Below are 23001 nucleotides of genomic sequence, written 5' to 3' on the forward strand. Positions count from 1 at the left end.
ACAATCTAAATTCATACAAATTCATTAAGTATACACTTGACATTCTTTCATACCTTACTGTAAATATAACATTTCATTATATACTCTTTTACTATAATTTTTAAACAGCATATAATACTTAATAAGTATGTCAACTATTACTCAATTATAACCCCCCTCCCTCCCCTTACTTTGGGAAATGCATACAATAAAACAAAATATAATGTTAAATTATTTATATTTTATGATGAATAAAATAAACCCACCCACCACCTACCTTATCAAATATCTTATTATTGGAAAATTATATCATTCATTGCAAAAGTCTGTTAATGGTCCCCAAATCTTCTTAAACTTATCTATATACCCTTTTTGTGTTGCAAATGTACACTCCATTTTATATATATGGCATACTGAATTCCACCAAAAGTTAAAATTTAACCTGTCATAGTTTTTCCAATTGTGTGTTATTTGTTGAACTGCTACTCCAGTTAATATAAATAAAAGTTTGTTGTTATTTGAAGAAATTTGACTCTTTGCTCTCATTGCTGTGCCAAATAAAATCGTATCATATGTCAAGGCTACCGGATTCTCCAACATCCTATTTATTTGAGGCCAAATTGATTTCCAAAATAATAATATGAATGGACAATAAAATAAAAGATGATCTAATGTCCCCGCCTCAAGATGACAGTGCCAGCATCTATTAGACTTAGAGCTATCAAGTTTTTGTAAACGAACAGGGGTCCAAAAAGCAATGTGGTATAAATTAATATCTGGATTTGTAAATAAAAAACAAAAACATGGTCTTAGAGACATTTGGAGCATTGAGATTAAGCATCAGATTAATGCATCTCAATGGCCACGACTGTGGTCTTGGAGGTTAAGATGTACAGTCTCAGCATCTATGAGACAAACATGGTTTTTTCTTTTACATAGAGCTTTTTGGACCCCTGTTCGTTTATAAGTAATTTTCTAAATCCGAGGTAGGTGGGGGCCTCGAGGACCATTTGGGCTAGCCATGTGTTCAGTTTGGCGGCCTGGAAGAGCTGGCGGCCTGGAAGAGCTAGGAGCTCAGGGTTCAATTCCGGATCAGCCTTAAAGAAGCAGTGCTGTATCTTTTTTTTTTTTTTAGAAAACTGCATAGAAAATTGGGCACTTCTATTTCAATTTTAAGTTGTGTGGCTTTTCAACTTAACCAATTACAAAAAAATTATATATTTATTAAGACTAACCAGTCCTGAGCTCACCCCAAAAGGGGAGAAGGGAGGGGGAAGGGGGCTATGAGGTAGAGGCTGGCACCACCAAGCTTACACTTAAGGCCACAGAGCTCAACTGGGAGCCAGTTCATCAGCTGGGCCAGGAGTGGCTTATCCGGTCTCCAGAATCAAAAGATATGACCATCCATCTGCTTGAAGATGGAAAATACTGAGGAGCTGTGGAGTCAGAGGGGACCTATATCAGTCAGCTCTTTGTTGTGTTTCCATCTCTACCTGCTAGTCGATGAATATAACTATCCCACTGGTCTGGAATAGTGGGAAGGATGCCATAGAATTAAGTTTTGAAGGAATAAATAGACCATGCCAGGATTCAGCTACAAAATTCCAGCACATTCTGCATAAGAAATACAGGGGATGAAATCCCCAGTCACATGAACTCCTTGTGGATTTTAAGTGGGCTTTTTAAAACACTTGCAGTCTTTGGCTTGAGGAAGGGAAAAGAATCCTCTGAATAGTGCTATGCCATAGGGCTACACCTACCTCTTTCTCTGCTCCTAGTCTCTTTGTGTAAGCAGCTTCACGGAAACACTCCATGCACACTGCATTCAACTTTACCACACTCTCTGCCAAGGGCACCAAATTTAGGATACCCCCAAATGCCTGCAGAACAACAAAAAAAGAAGCCTTCTTCAAAATGCTTTAGAGCCCATAGACCCCCCTCCCTCAAGAGCATGAAGCAATTACAGGCCTGACCTTTCTCTGGAATGTTCCATCTAAGGCAGCAACAATGACCGTCTTGCCTTCATTTGCCATCTCTTCACAGAATTCTACTATATCTGAGAACTAGGAGGAAAGAACACAGAAGAAATGCTCAGACTGCCAGTTGTGGCACCAAATTAGTCAAACACACCTTACAGAACATGATAAATTCTTTTAGCCACCTGTAGATAAAGCAGATTTGTACTGGCTAGCAAATTTATAGGAAAAATAATAATAATAATAATAATAACAGCTTATATACCACAATACCGTGAAGTTCTATGTGGTTTACAAAGATTAAGCAAAGGTACAAATTGATTGATTTTAAGAGGGGAGGAAGAAAGAGGGTTAATAGGACAGGAAATCCATTTTTGAGGAGAGAGTGATCAATAGAACAAGTTAATCGCTATAGAGGGGAGAGAAAAGAGAGGATCCTCTCTGCATAGAACAACATAATGCTTCCTTAGAAGTGACCCCCCACCCTCCTGTACTCTCCACCACCCTTTCACCCCCTTTTTGTATTTTTTTAATCTTGATTTATTTTATATTCCCTTATGTCATTTTCCTCATGTCTGGTGAGTCCTGTTAATCTTGTTCACTATGGAGCTCATAATCGAAAGAGAAAAACGTCCAAAAACCAGCCTAAGTCGGCACTTGGATGAACATTGTCAAAATACGTCCAAGTGCCGATAATAAAAACGGGTTTTGGACGTATTGCTAAATGACCTAGGCCTTCATAGTGCCACTGAACAACCATAGTTAAACGGGGCGTTTCAGGAGGAGTGTCGAGGGTGGGATTTGGGCGGGACGTGGGCAGGCTTAGACTTAGTCGTACTGCATATTACAGCACAGGATTGACGGAACTTGGACATTGTGACTTAGACCATTTAAAACATGGTCTAAGTCACAAAAACCCACCTAAAGTGACCAGATAAGCACTGCAAACACATAATACAGACCCCCACACACTACCCCAGTGATCACCAACCCCCCCGCCCCATCCCCATAAAAAAGCCCCAGACAGGGTAAAAAAAGGAGATTCCAAATGAGGGAGAAGCCAAAAAGGAAGAAGGATGTTAGATTCTCTTTTCTGAGTAACCACAAAAACAAAAAACAACAGAAACCAAGAGAAATGTGAAGATTTGAGTTCAATTCCTGGGGCAACCAGGTAAAGTGGCAGAGGCAACAGTCACAGAAGGGGTTAAATCAAAAGGTGTCGTGGAGGGGATATAAAAAAAGTGAAGACTCCAGTTACTTACAATTGAAGCCCATTGGACATTAAAATGAGAACAAAAGCTGACGTGAAATTAGGCTGTCATAAGTAAAGTATTGGGTGAAGCTCATCTACAAGACATGCAAAATTTCCAGGGCTGAGAACATACAAACTGTCCTTCATCCACTCCAATAACTGCACTGGCCATGGCTTCCTGGTACACATCTTTGAGCCGGCTAGCTGATACAGCATCCATCATGTTCCTGGAATGGAAGAAAGTACTAAGTAAGGCACTGCAAACCTATCTAACACAACCCTCTCCCACCCACTTTTCTGGGTTCCAGCACAGAGATCTCACCGGTCATGTGTGGCGAGTCTGTTCACAGAGTATCTGACGTCCTTGTCATACTTCACCACCAGACATTTATACTGCGCCACCTGGAACCGGCGGACTCTGCGCATCAGCTCAGTACTGCAGCCAGAAGAGAGGGTACCATTAAACCTGAGCTAGGGCTAATGAAGGCTCTTGCCTGCTGGTCTGGGAAGAGCATTTGAAAACAGGCAAGCATCATTAAAACTGAGAATATGCAGATGAGATGCGTGTCATTTTCTACAGTAGTTATCAGTGGCGTGGTGAGATTTCCCCCCCCGGTTACATCTTTATATACACTGTTAAAGAGTATAAAGGATTAAAAATTCTACAGTTTTATTCTAAGTTGTTTGAAGTATCAAAACACATTTTACATTAATATCTTAGCCTTTTGGAACTCAATCTGGGATCAAGTAAATTGTTTATTGGAAAACCATCTTATGATACTGTCTATGAGAAAAAAGAGTCAGATATCAGCGTGTAATAATAAACTTTTAATGATCATGACTGGAGTTTCCATCCAACATATTACTAATAATTGGAAAGATCATAGTAGGCTGAATTTTAAGTTTTGGTGGAATTCATTATGTTATATATATAGAATGGAAAGATCAATAGCGATACAAAATGGAAATTATTAAAATTTGGGAGCCATTAACGTCTTTTTGTCATGATTAAATGCCATTTTTCTATTAGTTATACACCATATAGTATTGGGAGGGGGGAGGGATACAAATATAGCTTTCTTATTATGAATGAAGGGCTTTGAGGGAGGGTGGGGAGAGGGTTACATTTGTATTTTTAGGCAAGTGCTCTGATTAATTGTGTTTATTATGATTGCTGTCCACTTGATGAAAGTTTTAAAAATGAATAAAGAATTATAAAAAAAAAAAACCAACACATTTTACATTAGAGCAGTCAGCACAATTACTTACCCTTATCCAGGGATAGAAGGCAGATATTCTCACTGATTGGTGATGTCACCAACGGAGCCCCGGTACGGACTACTTTAAAAGTGCATCACCATTAAGTCTTTGGAAAGTTTGCGATAGCCCGCACCGCCCAACGTAGGCACGTGGTCCCTCAGTTAAGATAAGCCAGCTAAGAAGCCAACCCGGGGAGGTGGGTGGGTTGTGAGAATATCTGCCTGCTGTCCCTAGATAACACCTGTTACGGTAAATAAATGCTTTATCCCATGACAAGCAGGCAGCATATTCTCACTGATGGGTGACCTCCAAAGTTAACAAGAATGGGATGGTGAGAGTGTTGGCCTTTAGAATAAATTTTATAATACAGATTGGCCAAAATGCCCATCCCATCTGGAGAAAGACTCCAGACAACAGTGAGAAGTGAACTGAGGACCAGGTGGCAGCTTTACAGATTTCCTCAATGGAAGTAGATCTAAGGAAATCAACAGAATCTGCCATAGCTCTGATTTTGTGGGCTGCGACACGACTCTCCAGCGCCAGTCCAGTCTGAGCATAACAGAACGGGATACAGGCAGCCAGCCAATTGGAAATTGTTCTTTTGAAAACAGGATGCCCCAACTTGTTAGGATCAAATGAGACGAAGAGTTGGGGAGAAGTACAATGAGGCTTTGTCCTGTCAATGTAATAGGCCAAAGCATGTTTACAATCCAGAGTGTGCAAAGTGGTTTCTCCAGCATGAGAATGAGGTTTAGGAAAAAAAACTGGAAGCACAAGCGACTGATTGAGATGAAACTCCATAACAACTTTCAGTAGAAACTTTGGATGCGTGCATAGAATCACTTTATCATGGTGAAAAACTGTGAAGGGTGGATCTGCCACCAACGCTTGTAACTCACTGACTCCTGGCAGAGGTGAGAGCAATAAGAAAAACAACTTTCCAGGTGAGAAATTTGAGATGAATGTGGCCATTGGTTCAAATGGAGGCTTCATCAATCTGGAAAGAACCACATTCAGGTCCCAGACTACAGGAGGAGGTTTGAGAGGTGGTTTAACATTGAAAAATCCTTTCATGAATCTGGATACCAAAGGATGAGCAGTGAGAGGTTTTCCCTCAACTGGTACATGAAAACTAAACTAACTTAACTAAACTAAACCTGTTTATATACCGCATCCTCTCCACGGAAGTGGAGCTCGGCACGGTTTACAAGATCTTAAAATATAAGAAGAGAAAGGAAAAGGTTTACATGAACTTATATATAGAATGGAAGAGTAAGGGGGAAAATAGAATTACATGTTAGAGAAGAGCCAAGTTTTCAGTTGCTTGCGGAATAGTTGGAGAGAGCCCAGGTTCCGCAGCGGGATAGTAAGGTCGTTCCAGAGACCTGTGATTTTGAAGAGAAGAGATTTTCCCAGTTTACCTGCATTGAGAATACCGCGTAGAGAGGGGAAGGATAGTTTATATCTTTGGGTGGGTCTGGTGGAGTCAGGACTCGAGGAGTTAAAGGATAGTGGGATTAGGGGAGGAAGGATGCCGTGAATGATCTTAAAAGCCAGGCAGGAGCATTTGAAATGGATTCTGGAAATCACTGTAATAGCGCTGAGATGGACTCTGACAAATGTAGATTTGAGTCCAGAGTCTGACAGATGAAGTAAATAATCCAACACGAAATCTACTGATAAGGAAATTGGATCGTGATGATGAAGACACCAGGAAGAAAACCGAATCCACTTTTGTTGATAACATTGCTGGGTGGCTGGTTTCCTGGAGGCATCAAGAATATGTCGAACAGGCTAAGAGAGATGTAAATCAGTTGGATTCAGCCTGAGAAACAAAGCTGTTAGGTGCAGTGTTTGCAGATTGGGATGTAGAAGTGATTCCTGATGCTGAGTAATTAGAATAGGAAAAACTGAAAGAGGTATGGGCTTCCTGGAGCTGAGCTGAAGGAGAAGGAAGAACACCAATGTTGCCTGGGCCACTGAGGAGCAATGAAAATGATGGTGGCCACCTCTCGTTTGAGTTTGAATAGAGTCCTCAACATGAGAGGAATTGGAGGGAATGCATAGAGAAACAGATCCATCCAATCCAGGAGAAAGGCATCGGCTTCCAGGCAGAGAGGAGAGTAAAGTCTGGAGCAAAACTGGGGCAATTGATGATTGTGTGGAGCCGCAAACAAGTCCACTTGTGGAGTGCCCCACTGAGTAAATATGGACTGGAGAACTGCAGAGTTGAGGGTCCATTTGTGAGGCTGAAGAATTCTGCTGAGGTTGTCTGCTAGGGAATTCTTCTCCCCTTGAATGTAGACAGCCTTTAAGAAAAGGTTGTGAGCTATCGCCCAAGTCCAGATTTTCTGGGCCTCCTGACATAACAGGAGAAAGCCCGTGCCTCCTTGTTTGTTTATATAGTACATTGCTACTTGATTGTCGGTGTGAAGGAGGAGGACTTGAGAGCAGAGAAGATGGTGGAAAGCTTTGAGGGCATAATATATCGCTCTGAGCTCCAGGAAATTGATGTGAAATTTCTGTTCCTTGGCAGTCCAGAGATCCTGGATCTGATGGTCATCCATATGTGCTCCCCAAGCATAAGGGGATGCATCTGTGGTGAGTACCTTGTGATGAGGGGATAAGTGAAAAAGGAGACCTTTGGATAGATTGGAGAAGGTCATCCACCATTGAAGCAACTACAGAAGAGATGTTACAGAGATATGCTGTGAGAGACGATCTGTCGCTTGAGACCACTGAGACGCAAGGGTCCACTTTTTTTTTTTATAATTCTTTATTCATTTTCAAATTTTACATGAAGTGTACAAAATATTGAATTACGAGAGGGCGTGGCTTGGACGCGAACTCTGATGGTTGGGTGAGTGAGTAGCTCCGTGCATACAAGCTCTATTTATAGAAAATACTACAAAAATAATTAAATTTTAAAAGAAAAACAGCTAAATAACATCAAAATATGGCATCTAGCAAACAAAACAAAGGAGACTCGGTTGCTGGAGGATCCGGTACAGGAAGCAACAAGAGATCAAAGCCGGAGCCAAGCACTCCTCCTTTAAAGGTGCCGTTACCATCAGATGAAAGCCCTGACGTTATGGAGGAATTACGGCAAATTAAGGAAATTGTTTTAGACAGTAATAAAAAACTACAAAAGGCAATGGACGATGCTGCAATCCTCACTAAAAGAGTAGAGGTGACAGAAAATAGAATAACTATTTTGGAGGAAAACTCGGAGCAACTAAATATGGATATGAGACACAGTAAAACAATATGGAAAGAGGTCACAGAAATTAAAAGAGATCTTGAAGATAGCCGGAACCGTGAACGTAGAAATAATTTAAGAATTATCGGAATGCCGGAAGGGGTGGAAAAAAACGACCCTATAACTTTCTTGGAACAATTTTTGCCTAAAGTGTTGCCATTAAAATTCAAAACTGCGTTAGAAATCGAAAGGGCACACAGGATACCAACTCAGAGGAAAAACTCACAAATGGGACCAAGGACTTTAATTTTCAAACTCCTGAGACATCAACAAGCAATAGAAATTTGCCAACTAGCCAAAGAGAATAAAAATCTCAGATGTCAGGACGCAAAAATACACATTGTCCCTGACTTTGCAAGAGAAACTGCATTGAGAAGAAAACAATTTCTGGACTTGAGACCCCAATTAAGATCCCTGGGGGCTAGGTATGGGCTCCTATATCCGGCAGTAATGAAAGTTACAATAAATAATACAACTCAAAATTTCTCGGATCCCAAAAAACTACAGGAATTTCTTGAGCAATATGAGCAACCAATGTCCTCTTAAGAAAACCTGAAAGGATCTTTTCATTATTATTTATCTACATATAATTATTACTTTTAACCTTTGATAATATGAACAAATGAATATACAGGAAATTTTCAGTTAAAACTCAAAACTTTTAAATGTAACGGATAGAATCACACAAGGATGGAACTATAATTTGAACTATGTGGAACGTTCTTAAAAAGAAGCAAGAAGAGAACATAAATCTTATCGGATCTTCAAAATTCATTTCTGGAGTTTTAAAATAAAATAGACTTACATGTAGCATCGTGGAGCTGACAGTGGTCCGATTGAAATGTTGACGCAGGATACTGTTTGTACTCACTGACCTTAAATTAAAAGAGTTGCTGATTGGCTCTGAAAATGTAAGGGGCGTTATTTGCAAGGGAAGAAAGGAACTCCTTCAATCACATTAACAAATATAGTGTCATGTGTAAAAGCAATATACGATTGGTTAAATTAGGTGATTTCCGGCTAGAGGAGGTACTTCCGGTTAAGTTTGCGTTTCAATAGGGTCGAAGGGGAAGTAAAAAAAAAAAAAAATGTATACTGGGCGATCTTATTTTAATTCACTGGCTCTCCCGGTAAGATCCTAATGTTCATCTTAGGAATTCTCCTGTATATTCTTCATAAAATTATTCATATTATATGGTTCAATAACGTCTTATTCTGATGCTTCGAAACTGTAGCATTGTTGCTATTTTGATTTGCTGGCTCTCCTAGTTTTAATTTTAGGAAATCTCCTATGCTTATACTTCATTATAATCATATTTATATATATTTTAAATTAAGAGCATGTCATTCTGATGTTTAGAAGCTGTAGTAATGTTGTTCATGAGGAATTTTAAATCATCTAGATGCCAGGATCTTATAATATATTATTGAGAAGAGAGAACAAGCTTAGAAAATATAAATTTCTTTTTAATTTCTGTTTATACTACCCTCAAGATTCAAAAATAGACAAATACAGATAAGGATTCCTTTATAATTCTTATATAATTCTGGGATAGATCCTGAGTTTTTTATAGATTCCTCTGATTAGAATATAAGGAAGAAAAAAAAAAAAAAAAGAGAAATTTAATTGTAGTAATTATAGTTAAATTTGATAATAGCTTGTGGGAGTTATTTATGCCTAACCTCAATCTGCGTATCCAAGTTATCGTATTTAATTGGGGATGGGTGGGAGGGAATGGGGGGGAAATATATAATGGAGGGTTGGGTGAGGGTGGGGATGGGGATATTATAAACTATTTGGTGTATTGGGAAAAGTTATTACAAAAAATAATTTACTGTTTAATTTTGGGAAATTTGTACTTTAAAAATATAAATGGATCTTAAAATACTATCTTTGAATGTTAATGGTCTGAATCATATGATAAAAAGGAAAAAAGCATTATTATTTTTAAAGAGGCAAAATGCGGATATATGCTTTTTACAAGAGACCCACCTTTCAAATATTGAATCTAATAAGCTGGAAGGAGGTTGGGTCAAGCATTGTTTTTTCTCACCAGCTATAGGGAAAAAAGCGGGTGTTGCTATTCTAGTGAATAAAAAATGCTCTGCTTCATTCAAATTAAAGGCATCAGATATTCATGGAAGATGGGTAAACGTGGAAATGAACATGGGAAATACTACCATGACGTTGTTTAATATATACGCCCCTAATTCGAACCAAAATGAATTTTTTAAGACTCTTCAACAACTGATTTTGCCACGGCTACTTCAAATCTAATAGTAGCTGGGGATTTTAATGCTGTTATGGATCCTCTATTGAATAAAAACCCAAGTAGATTTATGAAATCTATGGGATTAGATAATTTGGTACAATCTTGCGATTTGACAGATATTTGGCGAATACCGTATTTTCGCGGATATAACGCGCGCGTTATACGCGTTTTTACCTACCGCGCATACCCCTCGCGCGTTATATGCCTGAGCGCGGTATACAAAAGTTTTTAAACATAGTTCCCACCCCGCCCGACGCCCGATTCACCCCCCCCAGCAGGACCGCTCGCACGCGCTCCCACCCGCACCCGCATCCACAATCAGAGCAAGAGGGAGCCCAAGCCCTCTTGTCCGGCCGACTCCCCGACGTCCGATACATCCCCCCCCGGCAGGACCACTCGCACCCCCACCCCGAAGGACCGCCGACTTCCCGACAATATCGGGCCAGAAGGGAGCCCAAACCCTCCTGGCCACGGCGACCCCCTAACCCCACCCCGCACTACATTACGGGCAGGAGGGATCCCAGGCCCTCCTGCCCTCGACGCAAACCCCCCTCCCCCCCCAACGACCGCCCCCCCCAAGAACCTCCGACCGCCCCCCCAGCCGACCCGCTACCCCCCTGGCCGACCCCCACGACCCCCCCACCCCCCTTCCCCGTACCTTTGGTAGTTGGCCGGACAGACGGGAGCCAAACCCGCCTGTCCGGCAGGCAGCCAACGAAGGAATGAGGCCGGATTGGCCCATCCGTCCTAAAGCTCCGCCTACTGGTGGGGCCTAAGGCGCGTGGGCCAATCAGAATAGGCCCTAGAGCCTTAGGTCCCACCTGGGGGCGCGGCCTGAGGCACATGGGCCCAACCCGACCATGTGCCTCAGGCTGCGCCCCCAGGTGGGACCTAAGGCTCCAGGGCCTATTCTGATTGGCCCACGCGCCTTAGGCCCCACCAGTAGGCGGAGCTTTAGGACGGATGGGCCAATCCGGCCTCATTCCTTCGTTGGCTGCCTGCCGGACAGGCGGGTTTGGCTCCCGTCTGTCCGGCCAACTACCAAAGGTACGGGGAAGGGGGGTGGGGGGGTCGTGGGGGTCGCGGGTCGGCTGGGGGGGCGGTCGGAGGTTCTTGGGGGGGAGGGGGGTTTGCGTCGAGGGCAGGAGGGCCTGGGATCCCTCCTGCCCGTAATGTAGTGCGGGGTGGGGTTAGGGGGTCGCCATGGCCAGGAGGGTTTGGGCTCCCTTCTGGCCCAACTACACAAAGGTACGGGGAAGGCGGGTGGGGGTGTCTTGGGGGTCGGCCAGGGGGGTCGCGGGTCGGCTGGGGGACGGGCGGAGGTTCTTGGGGGGGGCGGTCGTTGGGGGGAGGGGGTTTGCGTCGAGGGCAGGAGGGCCTAGGATCCCTCCTGCCCGTAATGTAGTGCGGGGTGGGGTTAGGGGGTCGCCGTGGCCAGGAGGGTTTGGGCTCCCTCCTGGCCCGATATTGTTGGGGAGTCGGCGGTCCTTCGGGGTGGGGGTGCGAGTGGTCCTGCCGGGGGGGGGGGGGGATGTATCGGACGTCGGGGGGAGGGCATCAAGCTTTCAGGATGGGGACAGACCTTCAAGGGGGGACAGGACTTCAAGGGGGGACAGTGCACGGAAAGTCAGGGGGGGTGAACGGAGAGTCGGGACAGCGCACGGAAAGTCAGGGCAGTGCACGGAAGTCAGGGGGGGTGAACGGAGAGTCGGGACAGCGCACGGAAAGTCAGGGCAGTGCACGGAAGTCAGGGGGGGTGAACGGAGAGTCGGGACAGCGCACGGAAAGTCAGGGCGGGCGAAAGGAGCGTCGGGCATCATGCGCGGTATACCCGTGAGCGCGGTATACAAAAGTTTTTGTACATATCATCGTGATTTCTGTGCGCTATACCCGTGTGCGCGTTTTACACGGGTGCGCGTTATATCCGCGAAAATACGGTACTTCATTTTGATGGACGGGAATTTTCTTTTTGTTCTCATGTTCATAATTCTTTTTCAAGAATAGATTATATCTTTATTTCAAATAATTTGGCACATCAGGTGACACAAGCTGCCATTGATCCAATCATTTTATCTGATCATGGTGGGGTGTGGATTGAAATTAAGATCGCAGATCAAAATACTAATAGACCAATTTAGAAGTTTGATAATACATTGCTTGCTGATCCAATATTTTGTGAGAATCTTCAAACAAAAATGAAGGATTATTTTCAATTGAATGATAAAGATGAGATCTCTAGGGAAATATTATGGGATGCTTTTAAAGCATCAATGAGAGGACAAATAATTTCTTATTCGGCTTATCTTAAAAAACAGATTAAAAAACAATTTTTAAATTTAGAAAAAGAGATAAAAATTTTAGAATTAAAACTTATAGAAAAATGGGAATATTCTATTCAACAAGAATTGTTAAAACTTAAGGGTAAATATAATGAGATTTCATCTAAATTGATTAGGAAAGATATATTTTCTCAACAAGCTTTGTATTATGGTAACTCAAATAAGGCGGGAAGAATATTGGCAAATTATCTTAAAGCAAAAAAAAGGAAATCAAAATTAATTGCCATTAAAGATGAAAATGGTGAAACATTTATACAAATTGAGCCTATTTTAAAACAGTTCCTAAAGTTTTATAGATCTCTTTATTCTTCCGAGACTTATTTAGATAAAGAAAAAGATGGTTTAGAATTTTTGACAATGTTAGAGGGTCCAAAAATTCCTGAACATGTAAAACGAAGTTTGGAAGAGCCAATATCACTAAAAGAATTAGGAACAGCTTTGAAGTCCCTTAGAGTTGGATCCGCTCCAGGTGGTGATGGATATACGGTAGAATTCTATAAAACATTTCAAAATTTTCTATTGCCCTATTTATTAAATCATTATCAATACCAACTTAATAAAGGTTCTATTAATGGCACTATAGCAGAATCTTTAACTATTGTTTTGCCAAAGCCAAATAAAGATCCCACTTTGGTTTCAAACTATAGGCCAATATCTTTAATAAATGTAGATGGTAAATTACTAGCAAAAATATTAGCATTAAGATTGGCTAAAGCTCTCCCTCATATTATAGGTATGCATCAAACAGGATTCGTTGCTCAAAGACATTCATCTCATAATACCAGATTGGCATTCCATATGTTATACTTAACAAAGAAAATGAATGAGCCTACTTTTGCTGTTTCTTTAGATGCAGAAAAGGCTTTTGATAGAGTAGAATGGACCTTTATGTGTCAGGCATTGGAATGGTTTGGTATAGGTCCTGGATTCATACAAATAATACTCTCCCCTTCTGCTAGATTATATATTAATAATACTTTTTCAGAAAAATTTAATTTACAGAGGGGAGTTAGACAAGGTTGTCCCTTGTCTCCTTTACTGTTTGATATTGTTTTAGAACCCTTAATATTAGCTATCCAACAAGTAAAGGAAATACAAGGTATACCACATTCAGATAGAGAATATAAAGTATCTGCATATGCAGATGATTTACTATTGTATTTGAGGAATCCAGAATCTACCATTCCACATTTACTTGAGTTGATTGAGAAATTTGGAAAGTTCTCAGGATATAAGATAAATTGGAATAAATCAGAAGTTCTTCCATTAAATGTACACTGTACAAAAGGATTATTTGATGAATTCTCTTTTGTTTGGAAGGAGGCGGCTATTAAATATCTGGGAATTTGGATTACAAAAACAGTGGATGAAACAATGAAAAGTAATGAAAAAAGCATATTACAAAAGGTGACAGAAATGTGTGAGCAATGGAATCCTTTGCATTTATCTTGGTGGGGAAGAGTACAAACTGTTAAAATGATGATTTTGCCTGTAGTTTGTTACCAAATGGGGATGATACCAGTTTTCTTTCAAGAATCTTTTTATAAAAAATTAAATAGGATTTTGACAAAATTTATTTGGCTTGGAAAAAACCCCAGAATTGCTTTAGTGTCGTTGCAAAGGCCAATTGTGGAGGGCGGGGTAAATTTTCCCAATTTTTATAGGTACCATCAAGCCTATATTTTACGTCAAGGTATGTATTGGATCCTCCCAGAGCCCACTGATAATATTCCAGACTGGTTCTGGTTAGAATGGAGACTTATGTTTCCCTTGCGTCTTAGTCATGTAGTTAGTATCAGAATGCCAAGGTTATATAAAGAGCATAAAATATTTATGGATACTTGGAAAACTCTAAGATATATAAGTAATCTAACTCCTATTCCAATAAGTAAATCAACAACACAAACGATTTGGTTAAACCCCAAGATCAAAGTTGGCGGTTTTAAAATCATCTGGAAACATTGGATGATAGCAGGTATTCGTATTTTGGATGATGTAATACAAAATGGTAAGTTGCTGGAGTTTTCATAATTGCAACATAAATTTGATCTTAATAAGTCACAATATTTTAGATGGTTGCAATTGAAGCAATCCATTCAGGCAGGGTTCCCTGAATGGAAAAATCTTACTAATTATCATAGTTTGGAATTCTTATGTTTCCAGATGGATTCAACAGATCATAAAGCCGCACAATGGTATAAATTAATATCTGGATTTGTAAATAAAAAAACCAAAAAATGGTCTTAGAGACATTTGGAGCATTGAGATAAAGCACCAAATTACTGCATCTCAATGGCCACGACTTTGGTCTTGGAGGTTAAAATGTACGGTGTCAGCATCCATGAGACAAACTTGGTTTTTTCTATTGCATAGAGCTTTTTGGACCCCTGTTCGTTTACAAAAGATAGATAGTTCTAAGTCTAATAGATGCTGGCACTGTCACGTTGAAGTCGGAACATTAGACCACCTTTTATTCTATTGTCCATTCATCTTAACATTCTGGAAGTCAATTTGGCCTCAAATCAATAGGATGTTAGAAAATCCAGTAGCCTTGACATATGATACTATTTTATTTGGCATAACTATGAGAGCAAGAAGTCAAATTTCGGCAAGCAACAACAAATTACTGTTTATTTTAACTGGAATAGCAATACAGCAAATAACATATAATTGGAAAAAACATGACATGTTAAACCAGTGTTTTTCAACCTTTTTTGGGCAAAGGCACACTTGTTTCATGAAAAAAATCACGAGGCACACCACCATTAGAAAAAGTTAAAAAATTTAACTCTGTGCCTATATTGACTATATATAAAGTAATTCTCTTGAATAGGAACCAAATAAACACAAAGAAAGCACAGTTACTTACCGTAACAGGTGTTATCCAGGGACAGCAGGCAGATATTCTTGACTGATGGGTGACGGCACCGACGGAGCCCCGGTACGGACACTTTTAGAGTGATTGCACTCTAAGAACTTGGAAAGTTCTAGAGGCCGCACCGCGCATGCGCGAGTGCCTTCCCGCCCGACACAGGCGCGCGGTCCCCAGTTATGATAAGCCAGCTAAGAAGCCAACCCGGGGAGGAGGTTCCGTCACAGCCCATAGAATTAGAGCTATGGCAACATCTGTAGCTTTCCTCCGTTCTACGCCTATTGAGGAAATCTGCAAAGCTGCCACTTGGTCCTCAGTTCATACTTTTACATCACATTATTGTCTGGATGCCTTTTCCAGACGGGATGGACACTTCGGCCAATCTGTTTTGCAAAATTTGTTTTCCTAATGGCCAACCTTCCCTCCATCCCTCTTTTTGTTAGCTTGGAGGTCACCCATCAGTCAAGAATATCTGCCTGCTGTCCCTGGATAACACCTGTTACGGTAAGTAACTGTGCTTTATCCCAGGACAAGCAGGCAGCATATTCTTGACTGATGGGTGACCTCCAAGCTAACAAAAAGAGGGATGGAGGGAAGGTTGGCCATTAGGAAAACAAATTTTGCAAAACAGATTGGCCGAAGTGTCCATCCCGTCTGGAAAAGGCATCCAGACAATAATGTGATGTAAAAGTATGAACTGAGGACCAAGTGGCAGCTTTGCAGATTTCCTCAATAGGCGTAGAACGGAGGAAAGCTACAGATGTTGCCATAGCTCTAATTCTATGGGCTGTGACGGAACCTCCCAGTGTCAGTCCGGACTGAGCAGAGCAGAAAGAAATGCATGCTGCCAACCAATTCGACAGCGTACGCTTAGAAACAGGATGACCCAATTTATTAGGATCAAAGGACAAAAAGAGTTGAGGCGATGATCTGTGGGGCTTAGTACGATCCAAATAGTAAGCTAAAGCCCGCTTACAGTCCAAAATATGTAGAGCCTGTTTTCCAGAATGAGAGTGAGGTTTCGGAAAGAAGACAGGCAGAACAATGGATTGGTTGAGATGGAATTCAGAGACAACCTTAGGAAGAAACTTTGGATGTGTACGCAGAACCACCTTATCATGATGAAAAACCGTAAAAGGTGGATCTGCGACTAGTGCATGTAGCTCACTGACCCTCCTGGCAGAGGTAAGAGCAATAAGGAAAAGTACCTTCCAAGTGAGAAACTTGAAAGTGGCAGTCGCCAAAGGTTCAAATGGAGGCTTCATCAAAGCGGAGAGAACCACATTAAGATCCCAGATCACAGGAGGTGCTTTAAGAGGTGGTTTAACATTGAAAAGACCTCGCATGAATCTGGAGACCAGGGGATGAGCTGTAAGGAGTTTCCCATGGACTGGCTCATGAAAAGCAGCAATAGCACTGAGATGGACTCTGATGGAGGTAGATTTGAGGCCAGAGTCAGACAGAAAAAGCAGGTAATCCAACAAGGTCTCCACTGGAAGGGACGTAGGATTATGATGATGAAGTAGACACCACGAAGAAAACCTTGACCACTTCTGATGATAACACTGCAGAGTGGCGGGTTTCCTGGAAGCATCTAGAATAGAACGAACGGGCTGAGATAGAATAGAGTTGTGGGAAGTCAGCCCGAGAGATACCAAGCTGTCAGGTGTAGAGACTGAAGGTTGGGATGCAGGAGGGTCTCCTGATGCTGCGAAAGTAGAGAAGGAAACAGAGGAAGTAGCAAAGGTTCTCTGGAACTGAGTTGGAGAAGAAGGGAGAACCAATGTTGTCTGGGCCATCGTGGAGCAATCAGAATCATGGTGGCTCGTTCCCTCTTGAGTTTGAACAAGGTCCGCAGCATGAGCGGCAGCGGAGGAAAAGCATACAGGAACCGATTGGACCAATCCAGAAGAAATGCATCCGCTGCCAGACGGTGAGGAGTATAGAGTCTGGAGCAGAATTGGGGCAGTTGGTGATTGTGAGGAGCTGCAAAGAGGTCCACTTGAGGAGTGCCCCATTGATCGAAGATGGACTGTAGGGTTGAAGGATCGAGAGTCCATTCGTGAGGTTGGAGAATTCTGCTGAGCTTGTCCGCTAATGAATTCTGTTCTCCCTGAATGTAGATTGCCTTCAGGAATAGGCTGCGAGATGTGGCCCAAGTCCAGATTTTCTGGGCTTCCTGACACAAGAGGCGAGAGCCTGTTCCACCCTGTTTGTTGATGTAGTACATCGCAACTTGATTGTCTGTGCACAGCAGGAGGACTTGAGGAAAGAGAAGGTGTTGGAAGGCCTTGAGGGCATAAAACATTGCTCTGAGTTCCAGGAAATTGATGTGATGCCTCTTTTCCTGGGCTGTCCAAAGGCCTTGAGTTTGGAATTCGTTCAAATGAGCTCCCCAGGCATAAGGGGACGCGTCGGTGGTGATGACTAGTTGATGGGGAGGTAGATGGAGCAGAAGACCTCTGGATAGATTTGAGGATATCAACCACCATTGCAGAGACTGACGAAGAGATGATGTCACAGATATGTGCCGTGAGCAAGGATCCGTTGCTTGGGACCACTGGGTAGCAAGAGTCCATTGAGGAGTGCGCAGGTGAAGACGTGCTAAAGGTGTTACATGAACTGTGGAAGCCATGTGACCCAAAAGTATCATCATCTGTTTGGCAGAGATGGAACTCTGAAGAAGTACCTGCTGACAGAGAAATTGGATATTTTGAAGACGGTTGGCCGGTAGAAATGCTCTCATGAGGACTGTGTCTAGCACTGCTCCAATGAATTGATGTCTCTGAGCGGGGATGAGATGAGATTTGGGAAGATTGATCTCGAACCCCAGAAGTTGTAGAAATAGGATGGTTTGGTTGGTGGCCAGGAGTACTGTCTGAGATGAATTGGCCTTGATTAACCAATCGTCCAAGTAAGGAAAGACTTGAAGATGGTGAGAGCGTAGAAAGGCAGCTACCACAATCAGACATTTGGTGAACACTCTTGGAGAGGAGGCAAGACCGAAGGGTAGTACCTTGTATTGGTAATGACAACGGTTGATCATGAAGCGGAGGTATTGTCTGGAGGCCAGATTGACCGGTATGTGAGTGTATGCCTCTTTGAGATCGAGGGAGCATAGCCATTCGTTTTGATTGAGAAGAGGATAAAGCGTGGCTAAAGATAGCATCTTGAATTTTTCTTTGACCAAGCATTTGTTGAGATCGCGAAGATCTAGAATCAGTCTGAGGTCTCCTGTCTTTTTGGGAACTAGAAAATAACGGGAGTAGAATCCCTGCCCCTTTTGTTCTGGAGGAACTTTCTCTATAGCGTTCAGAAGGAGAAGGGATTGAACCTCCTGAAGGAGGGAAGACTGAGGAGAGTTCAAAGCAGACTCTTTTGGTAGACTTGGAGCTGGGAGGTTTTGAAAATTGAGAGAGTAGCCGTGGTGGATGATGTTGAGGACCCATTGGTCCGAAGTGATGACTTCCCACCGGCTGAGGAAAAAAGAAAGACGACCTCCTATAGGTTGGGGTAGAAGGGAAGATGGTTGGACGCTGGCTATGCCCTGGAGAAGTAAGTCAAAAGGGCTGCGTGGATTTCTGTTGAGGAGGCGGCTTGGCAGGCTGTTGCTGCTGTGGTCTAGGTGTTTGCCGCTGCTGCTGACGTTGCCGTTTAGGTTGTTGTGGAGCTGACTGCAGAGGACGAGCCACATAACGGCGTTGGTAGGCCGATTGTTGTCTGAAAGGCCGTGCCGGTGGAGGTTTCTTTTTTGTCTTGAGGAGAGTATCCCAGCGTGTTTCATGGGCGGAGAGTTTTTGGGTAGTCGAGCCATAGACTCTCCAAACAGCTCATCTCCTAAGCATGGTGCATTAGCCAACCGATCTTGATGGTTGACATCAAGCTCGGATACCCTCAGCCAGGCGAGGCGGCGCATGGCCACAGACATAGCTGTTGCCCTGGAGGTAAGTTCAAAAGTATCGTAAATAGATCTTACCATAAACTTTCTCAGCTGGAAAAGTGAAGAAGAACCTTGGCGAAAAGCCAGTCGTTTTCGCTCAGGAAGGTACTGTTCAAAAGAAGCCATGGTGGTAAGGAGATGCTTTAAATAAAAAGAAAAGTGAAAAGCATAGTTGCCAGATCTATTAGCGAGCATCGCATTCTGGTAATTACCAAATTTGTCCATGGCTTTACCTTCCCTGCCAGGAGGGACAGAAGCATAAACACTAGCTCCTGAAGACTTTTTAAGTGTAGATTCCACAAGAAGAGACTCGTGTGGAAGCTGGGGCTTGTCGAACCCTGGAATAGGGATGACTTTGTATAGAGAGTCCAATTTGCGGGGAGCTCCCGGAATAGTAAGAGGAGTCTCTAGATTTTTGTAAAAAGTTTCTCTCAAGATGTCATGAAGAGGGAGTTTCAAAAATTCCTTTGGAGGCTGGTCAAAGTCAAGGGCATCAAGAAAGGCTTTAGACTTTTGAGACTCAGCCTCCAAAGGAATGGAAAGAGACTCACACGTCTTTTAAAAAGGAAGAAAAAGACAAAGAGTCATGCTTGGAGGATGGATCAGGAATAACAGGATCCTCCTCATCCGAAGAACACTCACCTTCTGATAGAAAAGGTTCTTTGGAATCGCCCCACAAATCAAGGTCCCTAATATGGGAACTACGGTCCCGAGACTCAGGGGTGGATGGTTCCAGGTGTCGGGACTTGCGAAGTGACTTACCAGACTTCATCGATGCGGTACTGGGAGAAGTCACCGGTCGCATCGGTGCCGAAGTCTGTACCGACTGGTGGTGGGCTGTCGGCTCCGGTGCGAGGAGTGGCATCGACACCGATGAGGCCGAGTGTACCGGTACCGAAACAGCGGATGCAGACAATACAGGCAGTTCCACTGCCGGTACTGGCGGCTCAGTACGGACCGGCGCCGGGAGATTCGGAGCCAAGATAGCTGGAAGGAGTTGTTGTAATTGCTCCTTAAGCTGCACTTGGAGGATGGCCGCTATGCGATCATCTAAGGAAGGCACCGGTACCGCCTTTTTCTTTTGCGGTACCTGTGGTGCCGCTCTACACCCTGGAGATGAGGAGCCCGATGTCGAGGGACTCACCTCAATAGGGGCGGAGCGTTTCCGCTGGCGCCTCACAGTCGGCAGGACTGGACTCGCTGCAATCGAGACCGGAGGACGCTCCAGCGGGGAAGGCTTCTTAGCCGGCTTACCTGAGTGTTGCGACGCCGGCGCGGTGTCACGCGGTGTCGATGAGGTGGGTGCCGACTGTACTGGAGCCGATACCGGTGTCGATGTCGCGGGATCGGACATTTCGGTACCGAAAAGTAATCTTTGTTGAATTTCACGATTTTTCAATGTACGTTTTTTCAACATAGCACAGCGGGTGCAGGTGGACGCCTGATGATCCGGACCCAGGCACTGTAGGCACCAGTTGTGCGGGTCCGTAAGGGAGATAGGCCGTGCACACCGCTGGCACTTTTTGAACCCTGGCTGAGGGGGCATGAAAGGAAAAACGGCTTCCGCCAAATCGAAGGCAGAGGCCTCGATGGTGGCAGAAGGCCCCGCCGGGGAAAAACCAAATTATAGAAAAAGAAAGACAAAGTTTTTTTTTTTTTACAAAATAAAATAAAAGAAAAAGGGCAATAGAGCCAAAGGGGTTTACGCGAGCGGGAAGGCGTGAAGAAAAATTTTCAACGACCGTTGAAAAACGCGTCTTCTTAGCTCCGCGGAAACTAAGAAACTGGGGACCGCGCGCCTGTGTCGGGCGGGAAGGCACTCGCGCATGCGCGGTGCGGCCTCTAGAACTTTCCAAGTTCTTAGATTGCAATCACTCTAAAAGTGTCCGTACCGGGGCTCCGTCGGTGCCGTCACCCATCAGTCAAGAATATGCTGCCTGCTTGTCCTGGAATAAAGTATTTTATAATTACTTTATTATGAAATATTAAGTAAACAGAATAGTGAAAAATTATAAAATACTTTATTCAGTGCGAAACCTGGGCCTGTTTGGCTGAACACAAAGCTGATATTCTGGCTGGAATCGAAGAAAGACACACACGTAACTCTTCGTCAACAGCTCTCAGTCTCTCTCTGTATTTGGTTTTTATAGCATACAAAAATAGACAAATATACCCTCCATCCTTTTTATTAAACCACAATAGCAGTTTTTAGCGCAGGGAGCTGCGCTGAATGCCCAGCGCTGCTCTTGACGCTCATAGGCTCCTGCGCTAAAAACCACTATTGCGGTTTAGTAAAAGGTGACCATATTGTAAAATATAGACAGCAGATATAAATTCAGAACTGTGCATAGTAAGTGAAGGGAAGTTTTCATCTCTGGGAATTTACCCAGTTAACTATTAAGTTATTTGGGCAAATTCCTTTGAAAACTGTGGTAATACTGCCTCCACTTTGCTAAATTTAAAATAAAATCATTTTTCCTACCTTGTCTGGTGATTTCTGGTTGCACTTTCTTCTTCTGACTGTGCATCCAATCTTTCTTCCCTTCTATCAGCCTGTATGCTTTCTCTCCTCCACACCTCATTCCCTCCCCCAACTTTTTCTTCCTCTCTCCCTGACCTTTCTTTCTTTTTTTCTGTTTCTCTTCTTTCCTTCTGTTTCCCTGCCTGCCCCCTTTCTTTCTTTCTCCCTGCCATTCCCCAAGCCACTGCCACTGCCGCTGCCATCGGGGAACAGGACCCACCAATGGATAACAGGCCCCAAAGCCGACGCCGACGCATGCTCTCCCTGACGTCAATTCTGCAATCGGAGAGGAAGTTCCGCCCAGCCAGGCAGCGATTGGCTGGCCCGAACTTCCTCTCCGACTGCAGAATTGACGTCGGGGAGAAGAAGACTTATCGGCTCGATAGATTAGATCGCCAAGACAAAGTGAGTCCTGGGTGATCGACTCACTTTGCCTTGGCGAGCTACTGGCGCCCCTGCCTCGGGCCCCCTGTCAGCTCCGGGCCCCTGAATGCAGGACTGGTAGTACTGCCCTGATAGCGGCCCTGCGGCACACCAGGCAACATCTCGCGGCCTATGTGAGTAAATTTCAAAAAGTCTGGGGACCGTTAACAGATTTCTGTAATGAATGATTAACTTTTCCCATGATAAGATATTTGAATAGAGGGGAATGGGGTGGGATTTATTTCTGATTATTACATACTATATCAATATTTGAATGAATTTACAATAAAATTGATTTTATGTATTATTGATTGGTAGGGAGGGAGGGGTGGGGGATTATTATATTCAATAAGAATTATATAAATTTAGATTTCTTGCATAATATTATAACTTTATATAATATTAATTTTCTAAAGAAATGTTAAATTTGATGTTAATATATAAGTTAATCAAGTGTGTATATTCAAGTTTCTAATGAGTTTATTTGGAACACTTGTTGTAACATAAGAAAATGAATAAAGATTTATAAAACAAAATATTGAATTACAACTAATGAATACACAATATCACTTTTATATCTAATACATAATATTCTAAACATATTTTTATCCCCTCTCCCTCCCCCCACCCTTCAAGTACTTTCCAATCACCCCATACATATTGTATACCATATTATAACATGTTGTGTAAAAATTATTTTCACTACCCCCCCTCCATGTGTGCCACAAAGAAGACATTGAAAAGAAGAAGAGAAATCCTACTATTCATTCACTACAATATTTTGTCAATGGCCCCCATATTTTTATAAATTCAGGATATATCCCTCTTTGTATTGCTATTCCTCTTTCCATTTTGAATATATGACAAATTGTATTCCACCAAAATGTATAATTAAGGTTACTATGAT

The 23001-nt window shown here is 42.8% G+C and overlaps 1 protein-coding gene across 1 annotated transcript in view; it reads right to left on the reverse strand.

Annotated features, from left to right (window-relative positions):
* Positions 1-23001, reverse strand: part of TK1 (thymidine kinase 1) — a 57771-nt gene that overhangs the window by 26373 nt on the left and 8397 nt on the right. Inside the window, exons 3-6 of the mRNA XM_033960058.1 lie at positions 3530-3643; positions 3341-3434; positions 1953-2042; positions 1740-1859 (exon numbers count right to left, since the gene is read on the reverse strand). Coding sequence (XP_033815949.1) covers positions 1740-1859; positions 1953-2042; positions 3341-3434; positions 3530-3643 — 418 coding nt within the window. The remainder of the gene's footprint in view (positions 1-1739; positions 1860-1952; positions 2043-3340; positions 3435-3529; positions 3644-23001) is intronic.

This window comes from Geotrypetes seraphini, chromosome 10 (assembly GCF_902459505.1).
Source record: "Geotrypetes seraphini chromosome 10, aGeoSer1.1, whole genome shotgun sequence".
Taxonomy (NCBI): Eukaryota; Metazoa; Chordata; class Amphibia; order Gymnophiona; family Dermophiidae; genus Geotrypetes; species Geotrypetes seraphini.